This window comes from Polistes canadensis, unplaced genomic scaffold (assembly GCF_001313835.1).
Source record: "Polistes canadensis isolate GaletaPanama2010 unplaced genomic scaffold, ASM131383v1 scaffold_25, whole genome shotgun sequence".
Taxonomy (NCBI): domain Eukaryota; kingdom Metazoa; phylum Arthropoda; class Insecta; order Hymenoptera; family Vespidae; genus Polistes; species Polistes canadensis.
The window spans coordinates 1,157,476-1,171,951 of record NW_014569572.1 but is presented as its reverse complement, the minus strand read 5'-3'; the positions used below and the strand labels follow the sequence as shown (position 1 = coordinate 1,171,951).

At 30.9% G+C, this 14,476-nt stretch overlaps 3 protein-coding genes and 1 long non-coding RNA gene across 8 annotated transcripts; 2 read left to right on the top strand and 2 right to left on the bottom strand.

Moving 5' to 3' along the window:
- Positions 1-1,822: 1,822 nt before the first annotated feature.
- LOC106783728 (mitotic spindle assembly checkpoint protein MAD2A) lies at positions 1,823-2,911 on the bottom strand. Its single transcript, XM_014742519.1, has 3 exons — positions 2,744-2,911; positions 2,284-2,646; positions 1,823-2,158 (listed from the first exon to the last, which is right to left on the bottom strand). Exons 1-3 carry the CDS (start codon positions 2,814-2,816, stop codon positions 1,959-1,961), a joined length of 636 nt encoding a protein of 211 aa, XP_014598005.1. The 5' UTR covers positions 2,817-2,911; the 3' UTR covers positions 1,823-1,958.
- A 548-nt stretch (positions 2,912-3,459) lies between these two features.
- On the top strand, positions 3,460-7,617 carry LOC106783802 (nucleolin 1-like). Of its 4 annotated transcripts, none has more exons than XM_014742690.1 (4): positions 3,460-3,605; positions 3,915-5,519; positions 6,051-6,550; positions 6,670-7,617. In XM_014742690.1, the coding sequence occupies exons 1-3, from the start codon at positions 3,507-3,509 to the stop codon at positions 6,501-6,503; spliced, it is 2,157 nt and encodes a 718-aa protein (XP_014598176.1). In that variant the 5' UTR covers positions 3,460-3,506; the 3' UTR covers positions 6,504-6,550; positions 6,670-7,617. The 4 variants fall into 4 exon arrangements, with proteins under 4 accessions (XP_014598176.1, XP_014598175.1, XP_014598177.1 ...); XM_014742689.1 differs by having other exon boundaries at positions 3,915-5,651; XM_014742691.1 differs by lacking the exon at positions 6,051-6,550 and adding an exon at positions 5,752-5,838 and having other exon boundaries at positions 3,915-5,651.
- A 580-nt stretch (positions 7,618-8,197) lies between these two features.
- Positions 8,198-12,370, top strand: LOC106783815. The gene is made up of 5 exons (XM_014742711.1): positions 8,198-8,253; positions 10,135-10,301; positions 10,387-10,547; positions 11,317-11,485; positions 11,919-12,370. The coding sequence occupies exons 2-5, from the start codon at positions 10,135-10,137 to the stop codon at positions 12,106-12,108; spliced, it is 687 nt and encodes a 228-aa protein (XP_014598197.1). The 5' UTR covers positions 8,198-8,253; the 3' UTR covers positions 12,109-12,370.
- LOC106783816 lies at positions 12,143-14,047 on the bottom strand. Of its 2 annotated transcripts, XR_001381357.1 has the most exons (4): positions 13,847-14,047; positions 13,337-13,582; positions 13,071-13,258; positions 12,143-12,175 (listed from the first exon to the last, which is right to left on the bottom strand). It is a non-coding gene; the product is annotated as an uncharacterized LOC106783816 (long non-coding RNA). The 2 variants fall into 2 exon arrangements; XR_001381356.1 differs by lacking the exon at positions 12,143-12,175 and having other exon boundaries at positions 12,641-13,258.
- Positions 14,048-14,476: the final 429 nt, after the last annotated feature.

The following is a 14,476-nucleotide window of genomic DNA, read 5'->3' as shown; positions in this document are numbered from 1 at the left end:
CACGTGTAAAAAAGGAATAATTCATCTAATCGACAAAATTTAAGATGATAACGTTCTTATTTTACTTTTTTTTTTATTTTTATGTAGTTGTTCAAATAAATGTAAATTTGTTTTAACGTTCCTGTGCAGTGGTGACTTCGGAGGGGGAAATTTTCATTGAAAAGAATATCACGTCGAAATCAATTAATATTTAAAGTATGCTAATAAGTATGTAATGCTTATACTAGTACATATATGTTTAAAAAATCTGAAATATAAACAGAATGTATTAAAATATTTAAAAAATTGTTAATTAATCGATAGAAGTGCCTATTATTGTTAAAAAGCTCGGAAATTATTATCTATGTACCTTCTTCTTCGAAGTCTCCTGTTAGACTGATACGTTGTCACATAAAAAAGTTTTTTTATCGAAAGTTGTTTATATGGCTTTCTAAAAGTTGCGCATGTGCGTGTAACGAGAATATTAATCGTATTAAATATAAATTAAGATAATAACTTTCTGATTTTATATTTTTTTTATTTTTATGTATTTGTTTAAACTAACGTACATTTGTTTAAATGTTCTCGTACAGTGCTGAATATATTTTTTACTTTGAATATATTAAATAATTTCGATGTGATATTCTTTTGGATATAAATTTCCCCCTCCGAAGTAACCACTGTACAACAAGGTTATAAAAAATCAACATTAGTTTAAACAAATACATAAAAATGAAAGAAATGTAAAATCTTTCGAGGAGGACTGTGAACCGAACATATACGCAAACATATATTTCTTTCGATTAATTAATAATAATTTAAAGAATATATAGGATATAAGTATGTCTACTAATATTTTTTATTGTTTAAACATTCTAACTTTGTTATTAATTTGAGTTCGAAATTTTTTTATGTTCAAATTATATTTATGAGTATTTATTAAACAAATGTACTATTGTTTAAACATTAGTTAAGTATACTCCACGTACATTACATCTTGTTTAAATAATTTAAATATAATTAATTAAAGCTTATCTGTACGGAATAGAAAACTTCAATGACAATTTGTCTTGATCTATCGAAATTTAATTGTAAGCTATGTAACGCTAGTACTGCCTTCTGAATGGCTGTGCTAAATTCAATATAAATTTATTTACACGTTTAATTATTACTCATTTTTTTCTGTCCTTCTGACACATTACTCTTTTTAAATAATCAAATGAAATATTTAAATTTTAGATCAAATAATTAATTAACAAATAAAATGTCTTTAGAGAGAATTCCTATCATTTTGGTATACATAAACTGCAGTTATATATTTGAGTACGTTGTAAATGTGTAGACAAAATTAATTAATAATGTAATAATTCAATACAGTTACCTTACTCTTAAAAAGTTTCTCTTCAGTCTTGTATGGGTTCCACACGCTTTTCTTTTTCCATATATTTTTTAATCTGAATAACTAGCATTAACAGTTGATTACAACATTTGGTATGTACTCCCATTAGCATGTAAATTTAGAACGTAAGTTCTAAAGCATAATAAGTTAGACACGCAGTTGAAATGAAGTGTCAGAGGTGCCCGAGGCATGCTCTTTAGTTTAGGCTTTTACATTCCAGTGATATGTGAGAAAATCATGGAATAATGTATCGGTGTGTATGTTTGCTTAAGAATATTCTCTGTACCAATTTAAAAGGATATTCTTGCCTAAATAAAACCTTACTCATCAAAATTGGTCAAGAGTTATGTTCATATTCATTGTTACCATAAATTATTATAAAACAAAGGGTGAGATAAACAGTCTTAAATGTTTCTGCTTTGTATATAAAATATCCTTTCAATATCTCTTATTAAAACTTACATCTTTATTAAAATTTTGTAAAAAGAAATAGTATATTTTATTGGAAAGATAATTAGTTAAAATATAGTTCTTCAAAAGATCTATGTACACTTATAAATTATTTGTTTATCATAATTATTCAAACATTTCTATAACTAACAATAGTATCCATTTTATGGATTGATGTTGAAAATGATCTCAATTGTACTTCCTGACTGTTTGCTATGAATACTGGTTGAGTTTCGTCCCACTCTTTTGGAATATTACAGTCTGGTACAGTATAAGTTAGTATGTCGAAGGAACATAAGCAATCCAACAATGGTAGGAAACTTACAGTACCTAAAAAAGAGGAATGTAATTCTATTGATAAATAAAAATGTTCTGTAGCAAATTTTGCAAAGAATTTATTAATAAAATATATTAAATTATAAATAAGTTTTGTAACAAAAAGAAATTGGAAATACCTGTAATTTGACGTATAACTTCTCGAATCTCTTTCTGTATAGTTTTCACATCCTTTGTACCAACTTCAGGCAATTCTACCTTACTATTATTGCTTGTACTTTTTGATACTTGACCTTCATAGTCGACTCTAAAATCCCATTTCTCTAAAACTTCTTTCGTATTAACATTTGTTATAACTAAAGTTATTTTCTGAACTTTTCGCTGAACTAGCCATTCTTGAATCTGACCTAATACGGTGTCTAAGAATGACTTAATTTTCTCATCCGTTGACATTAAGAAGAATAAGCCAAACTGTTCCGCTGGCTCAAATGTTTCTGGAGGATATATTCCTCTTTGATAAAGTATACTGTTGATTCCATAAACTACATGAAATAAAAGTAGTTTTTTTTTATATCATGAAAACAAATTTAGCGAACTTTTTAATATAAAATAATTAAAATTATCATGATATTAACTTACGTAAATACTGTGTTACTAACTCCGCAGATCCTTTTAATGTAATACACTTCGTTTTTTGTTGCGTTTCCGTCATTTTTCCTTCACTTCTACTTTATACTTGATACTGTTAAATTATATACATCTAAATTATTGTAGGTTAAACCGATGCCGGCTTTCATTTAAAACTAACCAATCAGTTTAAATTATCCGTACGGATAGATCAATCAGATGCCATGAAAACAAATTTAGTTCAAATAGCTTAACCAATAACAGAGTAGAACATACTGTTCGACATAAATTAAAATTACCTGATTAAAAAATATAAAATTAATAAATAATTGGCAAGAGCTATTTTTATTTATCTTATAATACAGTTTTCTAAGATTTACTTTTGTAATTTTAGTTTAAAAATAAAATTATCTTCACATACAGCGTACGTAGGTCACGTGTCATAGAGTATGATTTATATGAAGATGGCGCTAGTGGCTTTAATTCTTTATTCATTTTCATAAAAACGAATAAAATTTACAGCATTAAAGAGATTTTTTTACTTTATTCTAAAATCTGTTTAATTCAGCATCAATAGTTTGTATTACACAAAAAAAGTCAAATTAACTCTTCCTCTCCGTTCATGAAAACTCATAATGGACGGACGTAAGGTTACTTGCATTTCATGAAAACTCATATAAACGCATAAGCTTAAGGCGAGATTATAAAATCTTCGGCACCCACTCTTGTAAGGTCTTTCTCCTAGTCCATTCCCAGAGTGAAACTTGTTTCAGCCATGGCGTCGGTCGATTTAGGTATTTCTGCTCTTGTATTTGATTATTTACTAAAAAAGGATGCATCTTTGGCGATGGTTTTCCAGAAAAAAACTCATGCGGTAAGATAAATATCATTATATTTTGTAAAAATTATACATTCGTAGTTTTAACACAACAATTACAACTCGGGGAACTATTACCGCCATCCGCGATACCACGTGGGACAAATCACTTTTGTACATTTCATTTATGCCGCTTTTATAAATAATTCGAATATTCTATAATAATTATTGTAGTAGCAATTAGTTCTGAAATTCATTATTTTGTAGTTTCATGTTTATATCTCTTAAATTTTTGTTGATGTCCCATTAGAATGTTTGATGGTGTTGAAAAATGAACTTTTGCCTAAAAATATATAATTGTTTTAGTCTCCATTACCAAAAGGAACACCTACTCTAGAGGATGTATTTCAATATTTTCAAAAGAATTCACAGAAAAAAGTAACAATAAAAGCACAAGCAAAAGATAGCTCTGATTCAAGTTCTGAAAGTGAAGATGAGTCACCGAAAAAGGTAGTACAGGTAAATGGTAAAGTTCCACCTAAAACGCCTATAGTACAAAAAAAAGAATCATCTTCAGAAGAAGAATCTTCAAGCGAGGATGAAAAACCAATGCCTAAAGGTGCTCAGAAAATGCCATCGAATAATGCAGTAACACCTAAGGTAGTTCCTAAAAAAGTGGTAAATGATAAAGGTAATATTAAGAGTATGCCTGCAAAGAAAGAGGATAGTTCAGAAGAAAGTTCTACAGAAGAAGAAGAACAGCAACAAAAAGCAAAACCAAAATTACTAACGAAAGCATCTGCTGTACCTAACGTTACTAAAGCAGTGAATATTCGAAAAGCTTCTTCCAGTAGTGATTCTGATGATTCTGACTTTGATGACAAAAAAGAATCTAAAGTAAAGCTTGCTACTAGTTCTAATAATTCTTTGAAATCTTCGTCAGCACAGCAACCAAAAAAGAAACAAGAATCTTCGGACGAAACGAGTAGTGATTCTGATGAAAAAGTAGTAAAACAATTGGTCCCAACACAATCACTATCAAAAAAAGTTCTTTCTAAAAAAAGAACGAAAAAAGATGAGTCAGGAAATGTATCGATCAGAGAAGAGTCAAAACCAAAAATAACATCTACGCCGATTAATAAGAGCAATATTTCTAAAAAAGAAGAATCCTCAAGTGATGAATCCGATGATGATTCAGATACAAATCAAATGCAATCAGCTCCAAAATCAGCTACAAAGCAAGCTCCTGTTCAAAAAATTGTTGCATCTAAAAAAGGTGAAGCAGGAAAAAGGCAATCTAAACAAGAATCAACATCAAGTGAAGACAGCACTAGTAAACAACTTAAAACTGTAAAGCCTCATCAGCTTGAATCATTGCCAACAAAAAGACCTGCTACATTAGCAGCAAAAAAAGCATCATCTTCAAGCGATGATAGTAGTGAAGAAGAACCAGCTGTGAAAAAATCTGCTCTTGTTAAACAACCACAAAATGTAGGAGTCAAACAAAAAGAAGAGTCATCCTCCAGTGAAGAGGAAAGCGATGAAAAAACGGTTGTTCAAAAACCACCAGCATTAACAAAGAAAGTAGCTAAGAAGGAAGAATCTTCTAGTGATGATTCTGATGATTCAGATAATGATGCAAAAGTAAAACTTGAGCAATCGAAAACATTGGCAGCAAAAACATTATCGAAAACAGCACCAAAAGAAAAATCATCAAGCGATGATTCTGATGATTCTGAAGACGAAAAATCTGCTGCATGTGTAAAACCAAAACCTGCAAAGGTAGCAGCAATTGCAGAGAGTAAAAAACAAGAATCTAGTGATGAATCCGATTCAGATTCTTCTGAAGAGGAAACGCCAAAAGCTAAGCCAGTTTCAACAACATCACTTACTCAAAAGTCTAATAAATCAAGTGAAGAAAGTGATTCCAGTGAGGAAGAAAAGCAAACTGCAAAAGAACCAGAACCAAAGGTTAGTAAAACACCTGGTAAAGCCGAAAAAAGGAAAAATACAGGGGATCAGGACGAAAATCTGCCTATGAAAGTTGCGAAGAATAATTACAGCAATTTTGTAAAAGCAAGTAATAGTTTTAATGGAAATAAGGTGCGATATTATATTTTGTTTATTTCTTTATTATTTCTGAAGAAAGCTATTTTTTATAGTTTTTCATTTTTTTTTATTTCTTATTCTTTGATAAATATAGCAGCAAAGAAATGTGCCATTTCGTCGAGTAAAGGACGAAGATTTTGTATTGGATCCAAAATTGGCTAACAATTCCTTCGAGGCAAAGGTAAATGCTCGGAAATATCCGAGAAGCGCACAGGTCATTCGCCGCCTTGTAAAAGTTTGCGCTGATGTTTCCGTGCATTAACCATAGCTTTTTTCAGATAATAATAATAATTATTTAATAATAATTATAAGATTAGAAATATGAAAGAATATGATAAAAATATGATATTTGTACAATGCGGCGATTGACCTTGTGTTTCTCTTTTGTTTTAGGAGGAGGAGAAGGGAGATGATAATAATGTTAAGAAGTTTGGCGATAATGGCGGAGGTCGTGGTGGATTTAGGGGTGGACGCGGTGGTTTCGGTTTTCAAGGTGGCCGTGATGAGGGACGTGGGGGTAATAGAGGTGGTGGTGGTGGTCGTGGTGGTCGTGGTCGTGGTGGAGGAGGTGACAGAGGAAGAGGTGGACGTGGTGGATTTAGAGGGGGGAGAGGGGGGAGAGGTGGTTTTGATAATAGGAGGTCTTGGGGTGATGTTAATAATGACAATAATGATAATAGTCAGGGAAATGGAAATGGATTTAGGAGATCGTGGGGTAATGATAATGGAGATCGGGGAGGTCGCGGCGGGGGTGGAGGATTCCGTGGAGGTAGAGGCAGTTTTGATAAAAGAAAATCTTTCGATTCTGCGCCTACGCTAAATAAAAAAGTCACCTTTGATGATTGATACAATAACAAAGCAATATAAATGTATATATAATTATATATAAACAGGTGAGATATAATCTAATTACAAACATACGTATGATATCGAAGAAGTAATTGATATTAGTTTCATCGTTGGTATGTTTATCCGATCTTGTATTTTTTTATTTTTATTTTTATTTTAATAGAGAGGCGCACGAGGTTCGTGGGGAGAAAAGGCTAATTTCGATTTACGGCACACAAGAGGAAAGTCTTTTAGACACGAGAAAACAAAGAAGAAGCGAGGTAGCTACTGTGGTGGACAAATAGATACAAGCGTTAATTCAATTAAGTTTGATGATTAATTTACTTCTATATTTAAGTAAAATAGTATTAAACGTATTTCATTGATTACATTTTTATTATATTAAAGAGACTGCTATAGGGTGGATTTTTTTAAATAGAATAATTAATATTATCTGAACGCTTGTTACACATGTATCTTATCAAATAGCTTCTTTCGTTTTATAAATAATATCCAGCATTCATAATTTTAATATTAGATGACCAAGTTTGATATCTGTGTATGTGCAAAAATGTTCTGTTCGTTTTTACTTAAAAGGTGCATTATAGAACTATTTTCATATTTTGATTTATGAATTACATATATATTATATATGATTACAAGTGAAAAATTAAGAAAAACAGATTAATTATCTCTAAAATAAATAGGAACTCTATCATAAAATGTTCAATGTTTAACTTATCATTTAAATCGTTCAAATTAATTGTTGAATTTTTGTCTAAAAAATACTGTCTGATTATTTATATAAACCATTACAATACTTAATGGTAACAGATAATTATGCAGTAAATCATGATTAATAATCGATTGACATAAAAATCAGTTTTTCTAGAAGAGATAATATTAGGTGTGTTACAATCGAATTTTCATAGTTTTGACAATTTTCAAAATATACTTAATTCTCGTATACGTGTGACTTTATAAGCATGTATCTTATCATAAGAAGCGCTGTGTCAGGTTTAAAATAAGATTATATGCGTTTATACTTGTACGAAATATATGTATAGCGATTATTCAATGGTGGAAAAAGTATCAATAAAAAATAATAAAAAAAAATAAATAAATAAGTATAAGTAAAAAAGTAACTACTGATTTTTATCTATAATACTGACGGAAGTAGAAGAGAATCGTTAAAAAAATAAATGATAAATTCTAAACATAGAAGATAATTTGGATCTTTCAAAGAAACAGGGGGAGATAAGAAAAAAAAGAGTAAGAAGTTATAATAATTTCCTGTTACTCAGACTCCAGCTTTTCTTCATTTTTTTTGTTCTCTTTTTTTTCCTTCTTCATTTATCTTAACCGACGTAGAATGAAGGAAAAAGTTCCGAGGTAAAATAGGGAGCAATACATCCCGCTTTATCCCCTCTTACCGACGGCTTCTTCAGCAAAGCACAGAGAGAGCTACTTAGGACTCTACAGTGCTCTGCAGTCAACCTCTGGACATCCACCTAAGAGGACGGAGGTGTACGACCCCATATCCGGTGTAGTGAGACATGACCGGCATTTGAAACTCGTGCACCCGTTTTTTTCCCTTTTTCTTTTTTTTTCATCTATTTATCTATTCGTTAATAATAGCAATCGAATCGTTTAATGTAACGTTGAATTTGTCCATCTTGTTGCTAAAAAGGGAGTGAGACAATTCGGGGGGAACACGCTGTGTTTACTGGATAGACTCTCTCTCTCTTTCTTTATCATTTTTTTCAAGGTGAGTAATGTATAACATAGTAATATATATATAACTTAATAGTTATACAAAAATTGTATGGGATTATTGAAATTTTAAATGTAAAATATTATATTTGATATTTAACTTATAAATATTTTATTTACTATTATTTCAAAAAAAAAATGTATCATCAAAGTGTATTATACAAGTAACATAATTATTGACAAACGACGATATTTTATTATTACGAGTAGATATAGATATATTTAAATCTGTGATAAACATTAATATTTAGTTTATACATTGACGAAATATATGGTGTAACAAATGCGATTTTGTAGAGCTCGTTACAAAGGGTAGTTTGTTTACATAATGCGTAAGATTACCAAATTAAACGAGGGAGAGAATGAATCTTTATCGCGTTAGAAGATAGGAAAATCGGAATATAATAATTTATTCGTGAGACGAGTCATCGAAACGTTTTTACCGTTATTGAACCCGCAAGGATGAGTAAACATAAATAAAACGTGTCTAAGATACATGCTCGTATTCGATAAGACAGAAGTTTAGAAAAAAAAATAAAATCCTTTTGGATGAGACATACAACGTTACCGTTAGAATCTTCCGGATGGACCATTAGCAATGTATTACTAACTGTTTCTAAGATACGTAATAACTAAAGTTAAATCGTTGTAAATCGAAATGAATTGGACGCAAATATCGATCAAAATTTGAAATTTAAAAAACGTAAGAAAAATATAAATAGATAATGAACTTTAGTATGATTACGTAGGGCTACTAGGTACGACCGTTATGTAAGGCCGTTAGAAAGGCCGCAAAGTAGGGCCGCTCTCAAGTTCATTCGATTCTCATGAGTTCTAATCTTGTTTTGTTTTGTTTTGTTTTCTTTTCTTTTCTTTTCTTTTTCAATATAACTCGTACGGATCTTTTCGATTTCAAAATCGCGACTTGCGTGCGGAAATAATAATTGTGCTGGGATAGGAAGAGTGAAAAACCGTCTATGTCAGAATAGACGTATACATTTAATAACAAAACTGTCTTATGCATGTATATGTGTTTGTATATGCGCTCGTATATGAGGAGAAAGAGAGAAAGAACGAACGCAAAGAGGTCGTTAACGTGGTCACGTTAACCGACCTTGAGCAGGATCCGTCGATGATTTCTCGATGGTGTACAGCTTTGATAGTAAGAAGAATTCAAGCGTAGCAAATGATTCTTGAATTATTATATTCGTTTAAGCAGCAATCGTCGGGAGTCCATGAAATTAAATATTTGAAATATTAATTAAATCAGATCTATCAAAGAAGAGATGGATTTAATTAAAAGTTTTCATTAAAAAGATGTTCATTGGGGTTTAATGTTGAAAGCATTCTGCTTTCACTCCTATCGTATCCACTCTCATATCCACTCGTGAGAATGTGACTAACGGAAATTATTATGGATCAAGCAACCTAGAAACCCGAAAGTGCATATAAGGACGCATACCGATAGTAAACCACCACTATTAATCGCCATTCGAAATCGTGGTTTTTATGCGCAAGAGTGGGACCTCGCTGCTAACTAAACTAAACTAACTAACTAACACAAATAGATTCTATAAACGATTGAACACATCGATGCGTACGAGTTGTCGCGAAAGGGAAAAAAGTTTCAAACTGTAAAGAAAAAGCGCACGTTTCGGTTCTTATTGCTCGAGCCCTTTTTTCTTTTTTTTATCTTTTTCGTAATACCTTCCTGTTCTTTTTTCTTTCTTCTTCTTCTTCTTCTCTTTCTTATAGACGAAAAAATAAAAGTAAAAAAGTTCTTGCACTTGACCTCTCGTGAACTCGAACTACCAGACAGAACGCATATGCTGATTTTATAATTCTCAGTCTACCCTTTTTCGTTATTTCATTTCAGATGTCGAAATATTATTTCGGATTGTTTCTAATTATTATTTCTACATGTGCTCAAATGTACACTGCGAAAAAGTGCGAAGGAAATGGTGTAGAATTGAAATATGTTTGGGGGGATGCATTAACGGACTCGCCCGATTGCATAGGACCTAATAATATGCCATATCCTACGTAAGTGTGTTTAAATATATCTAAGAAAATATTTATTATTGTATTTTTTAATAGTCGAATATAAAGATTTAATTTTTATTTACAGAGCCGCGATATCGAGAAGCTTTAAAAATCTTTGGGCGAGTGGTAGAACTGCTAGATCTCATCAGGCTCGAACTATCGATCCCGAAATAACGAGGCAAGCTCTTCTTCATAATTACAAACTCCTACAAGGAGATTACTCGATAGCAGCTCATACACGAAACGGTAAGTCTTAAATAAGTCTCAAAATTCTTTCGAATAATTGTTTTAACGAAAAACAAGAAGAAAAACAAAAAGAAAATCAGTTACGTTCTCCACATCCACGGGTTAGCACGAAAAGTTTCTTTCAAGGATTTTCCAGATACAATGGTTTTTTTTTCCCTTGCAAATTAGACAACGCCCAAGAGAAATGATTTTAATCTAATTTTAAAATAAAAAGTTACCTCGGTCATAGAAGGAAACGACAGATATAAAAATTCGAAGATTTATGGAACGAAGACGAAATTATTTGTCATATTTTCTTGCCTCTTTTTGTATTCATAAATTATGCATCGATCATCGAACGATGACAATGATCTAGATCGATCATTTCTAGTTTATCTCTCTATAATATAATAGTATTACATGTCATATATAACTTTAAAAGTTAATCCTTCAATGAAAAGAGGAATCCTTTGAGACGGAAGACGGGTAATAAGGCACCATGTTATCCAGTCAATACAGTTATCGTTCGTTGTGCTTATAACGGTATCCGTAGGCGACCCACTCACGTTCCTTTCGAACGTCAACTCGTACACGTTCGTCGTTACGAAGAATTCTGAGGAAAGAGCGAAGTTGTACCCTCTCGATCCTCTTCCGTTTCAATCTCGTAGATCTTAGGATTTAGCTCCTCTTTAACATTATTTTTTTTTATATCTTTGCTTGAGACGAATTCAGGATATTATTGATTTTAATGAATTGTCATATTAATTTATTTCTTACATATGATTTTAAGGACGATCCTTTTCCGCCAAGGAAAACTGTGGCTCGCCGAGCAGATTATGTAAAACAAGATATAACACTACAGCACCCATGTATGGCGTCAGTTTAACGAGTGGTCAACCAGTAACAATCGTGCAAAAGTTTCCTGATCTTCTTCAGCAAGTCGTATTCGAAGTATGCGAGTAAGTATTCCGTGTTTCTATAATTGATATTAACGTTTGTTTTTTTTTTTATAATGTCTAATGTAAGAGATTCTCATCGTAACATGTTGGAATTGAAACGAGAGAGTTTCGAATTAAAATTCTCGTCGTAATCCCAGCGATTCGTTTTATTTCAAATGTAGCACACTAGGCCAGATACGTTCAATGATACTTAATGTTCACGAATAACGTGTATACTTAGGCCTACTTTTCAATTATTTTTCGAATGGATAGTAGTGGTAAATATTTGATCAACGAGTTATAATTCTTCTTATTATATATTATATCATATAATTTCATATAATTTCATATAATTGAAAATCAAATAAAAACATATAATTGAAAATTGAATATCAATCGAATCTTTATCTTCTCGATTTAAAAAATAAAGATTAAAAAGAATGTATTTTTACAGATCGAAAGAATGCGATGTAGTCCATGGCGAATGCACGCAAACGTATGTGCCTTACCTGTTTTTGGTGATTCCTTTGGGGCCGGTGACCTTAACCGGTCAGGATTACGTGCTTGTTGAGAGCGGTTGCGTCTGCAAGCCAAGGAATTCGGCGAGTACAGCATCCGAAACGCCAACTGTGCCAAACTTTTAAGAAGTATTTCTAATACGAATATATGAAACGTCTACGGTGATGTCCAATAATTTCTTCGACGTAGTATCTTAAAAATTAAAGAGAAAGATACGAAGAAGGATGAGGCACGAGAAGACGTAATATGCGAATATTGTGACAACGTAAATGAAAATTCAAAGGAACAACTCGTCGATCGAAATAATGAACTATCTTTTTAGCGATCGTCGAAATTACAGGGAAATGTGTTTAATGAAAAACAAGATAGATATATATAGATATACGCGGTACGCAAACTGTACAAAGAACTTCAAATTTAACGTAATTAATTATTATTATAACAAAATGTTTATATATATATATATAACTTGTAAGAATATACGATTAATATTTGTAAAACTATTACGAAAATTATCAGGAAACTTTAGTGTGTTTCTTGATAAGATTATACAAATCGTTTCTTCGCTCTTATTATTTATATATGTACTGTAATAAGACAAAAAATAACATACAAAAATTTATTTTTTATCGTACTAATGTTGTGTCTGGAAAAAAAAAGAAAGAAAAAAAGAAAATATGTCATATCGTTTTTCAAAGTTATATATCGGAGTAGTTAGAGAGTAAAGAAAAGATATTGCTGTAGTTTAAAAAAGTAAATCGGAGCAAGCAACAAGGTCCGCGGAATCTGGTCTCGGAATTCACGATCCAGTTCACTAGACTCGATTCGAGCCGGTTTTAAACAGGTGTATCGCAGAATTCAACGAACAAAGTACGATCACAGTATTTCTTGATGGAAAACAAGGAGTAATTTTACATGAAACTTTCACGGCTATTCGTTTTTAATAGTTGTGGTAAGAAGTTATGCGATTAATATTGATATACTCATGCTTTAAATATATACTTTAAATCAAGTTTGAAAAAGAGACCATGATGTTGCATCGATAAGACTTTCATTGGTCGATAAGAACATAGTCAGGTAGTCTTACCGATGGTGTTAAAAAACCACTTTCGTATCTTGTTCTTTTTGAGGAAGAAGTAACAAGTTAAATGAAGGACAGGGTCAAAGGCAATGAGGTTGACTCATACCACATATTACTTAAGCAACATTTTAATTATTTTTTAAGGTTAGCGAAAGTTTTACTGCGTGTCGAACTCGCTCGGTAAAGAAGACTTCCTTTGGAGAAGAAATAAATATTACTTCTTAAATATCTACTATTCGGAATATGATAATTTCAAATAAAATCGTGACTACCATGTACTCCTTTCGATGTATCGAGTAAGCCTTTGACCCTGTTTATGTTCCTCGAAAGAGGACGATACCAAATTATACCAATGAACGAGATGGAAGGACGCTGACCGAATTTACTTTACTGTAAATTCCGATGAGTGTAATGTACCGTTACAACTTTGCGGAACCCTTCACCTCAATTCGCATCTCTTACATTTTTTTTTTCTTAGTTAATAGTCTAACTCTATGCGAGTACACCATTCTCAACACCTATTACACATCATTGAAAGTTCATTAATATTTTTACTTTAAAAGAACACTTATTTTCTTCTTTACATTTCATTTTTCGTTTTATTTATTAAATGATAAATATTTGACGAATATACAATTATAGTGACCAATGATTTATAGTAAAGAATTATTTTTATTATCCAACTATATATGTGTATATATATATTTATTAATTTATTATTTATTTATCGTTTTTTTATTTTTATTGTGTCCTTAAAAGGTTATTTGTAAAGTTCAATTTACCTTGAAAAATATTTTCTTTGATAATTTACATTTTTGTTCATATCGATAGGTATCGTTCTTTCCGTTCAAATTAGATTATCGATATAAATAAATTAATTAACAATAAAATAAAGCCACTTTTAATAAGTTTATGACAGAATCGATTAACCCAAAATTGATATAAAATTACTGAATGAATTGGAACTATTTTATGTTTAGGTTTACTGCAGCCAATCATAATTGAAAAAAGACGTAAGTTAATTTAACTAAATTCTAATTGGTCAACTCAGAAATTTAGGTTACACATTTGTTTATAGTAATATTGTCCATAAAAAATTTTTGTAAAACTTACGATTTGCGGATTTCAAAAATAATTTTGTTTATTGTGTATTAAAAATAATTTTTTAATCAATAATAAATTTTAAAATTATTGAATTTTAAAAGCGATTAGACGAATGACTTGCAAAAGAATATTATGAAATTATAGGTTGGTAGTATTGTCGATGCAGAATAATATTATTAATTATTACCATTTTTATAAATTTTCGAATTAGAAATAAAAAATTAATTTTAAATATTTAAGCTACGCTTATCCAAAATTAATTTAAACAAAATAAAAGAATAGAAAACAAAAAAAATTAAAAAACAACT

Bases quoted from the DNA above. Each gene is read 5' to 3' on its own strand.
- LOC106783728 (XM_014742519.1), bottom strand. From the start codon at position 2,816: ATGACGGAAACGCAACAAAAAACGAAGTGTATTACATTAAAAGGATCT. The intron at 2,647-2,743 runs GTAAGTTAATAT...TATTTCATGTAG, and splicing joins GTTAGTAACACAGTATTTAC to TTTATGGAATCAACAGTATA. The intron at 2,159-2,283 runs GTATTTCCAATT...CCTCTTTTTTAG, and splicing joins AGTTATACGTCAAATTACAG to GTACTGTAAGTTTCCTACCA.
- LOC106783802 (XM_014742689.1), top strand. From the start codon at position 3,507: ATGGCGTCGGTCGATTTAGGTATTTCTGCTCTTGTATTTGATTATTTA. The intron at 3,606-3,914 runs GTAAGATAAATA...TAATTGTTTTAG, and splicing joins TCCAGAAAAAAACTCATGCG to TCTCCATTACCAAAAGGAAC. The intron at 5,652-6,050 runs GTGCGATATTAT...CTTTTGTTTTAG, and splicing joins ATAGTTTTAATGGAAATAAG to GAGGAGGAGAAGGGAGATGA.
- LOC106783815 (XM_014742711.1), top strand. From the start codon at position 10,135: ATGTCGAAATATTATTTCGGATTGTTTCTAATTATTATTTCTACATGT. The intron at 10,302-10,386 runs GTAAGTGTGTTT...TTTTATTTACAG, and splicing joins AATAATATGCCATATCCTAC to AGCCGCGATATCGAGAAGCT. The intron at 11,486-11,918 runs GTAAGTATTCCG...GTATTTTTACAG, and splicing joins GTCGTATTCGAAGTATGCGA to ATCGAAAGAATGCGATGTAG.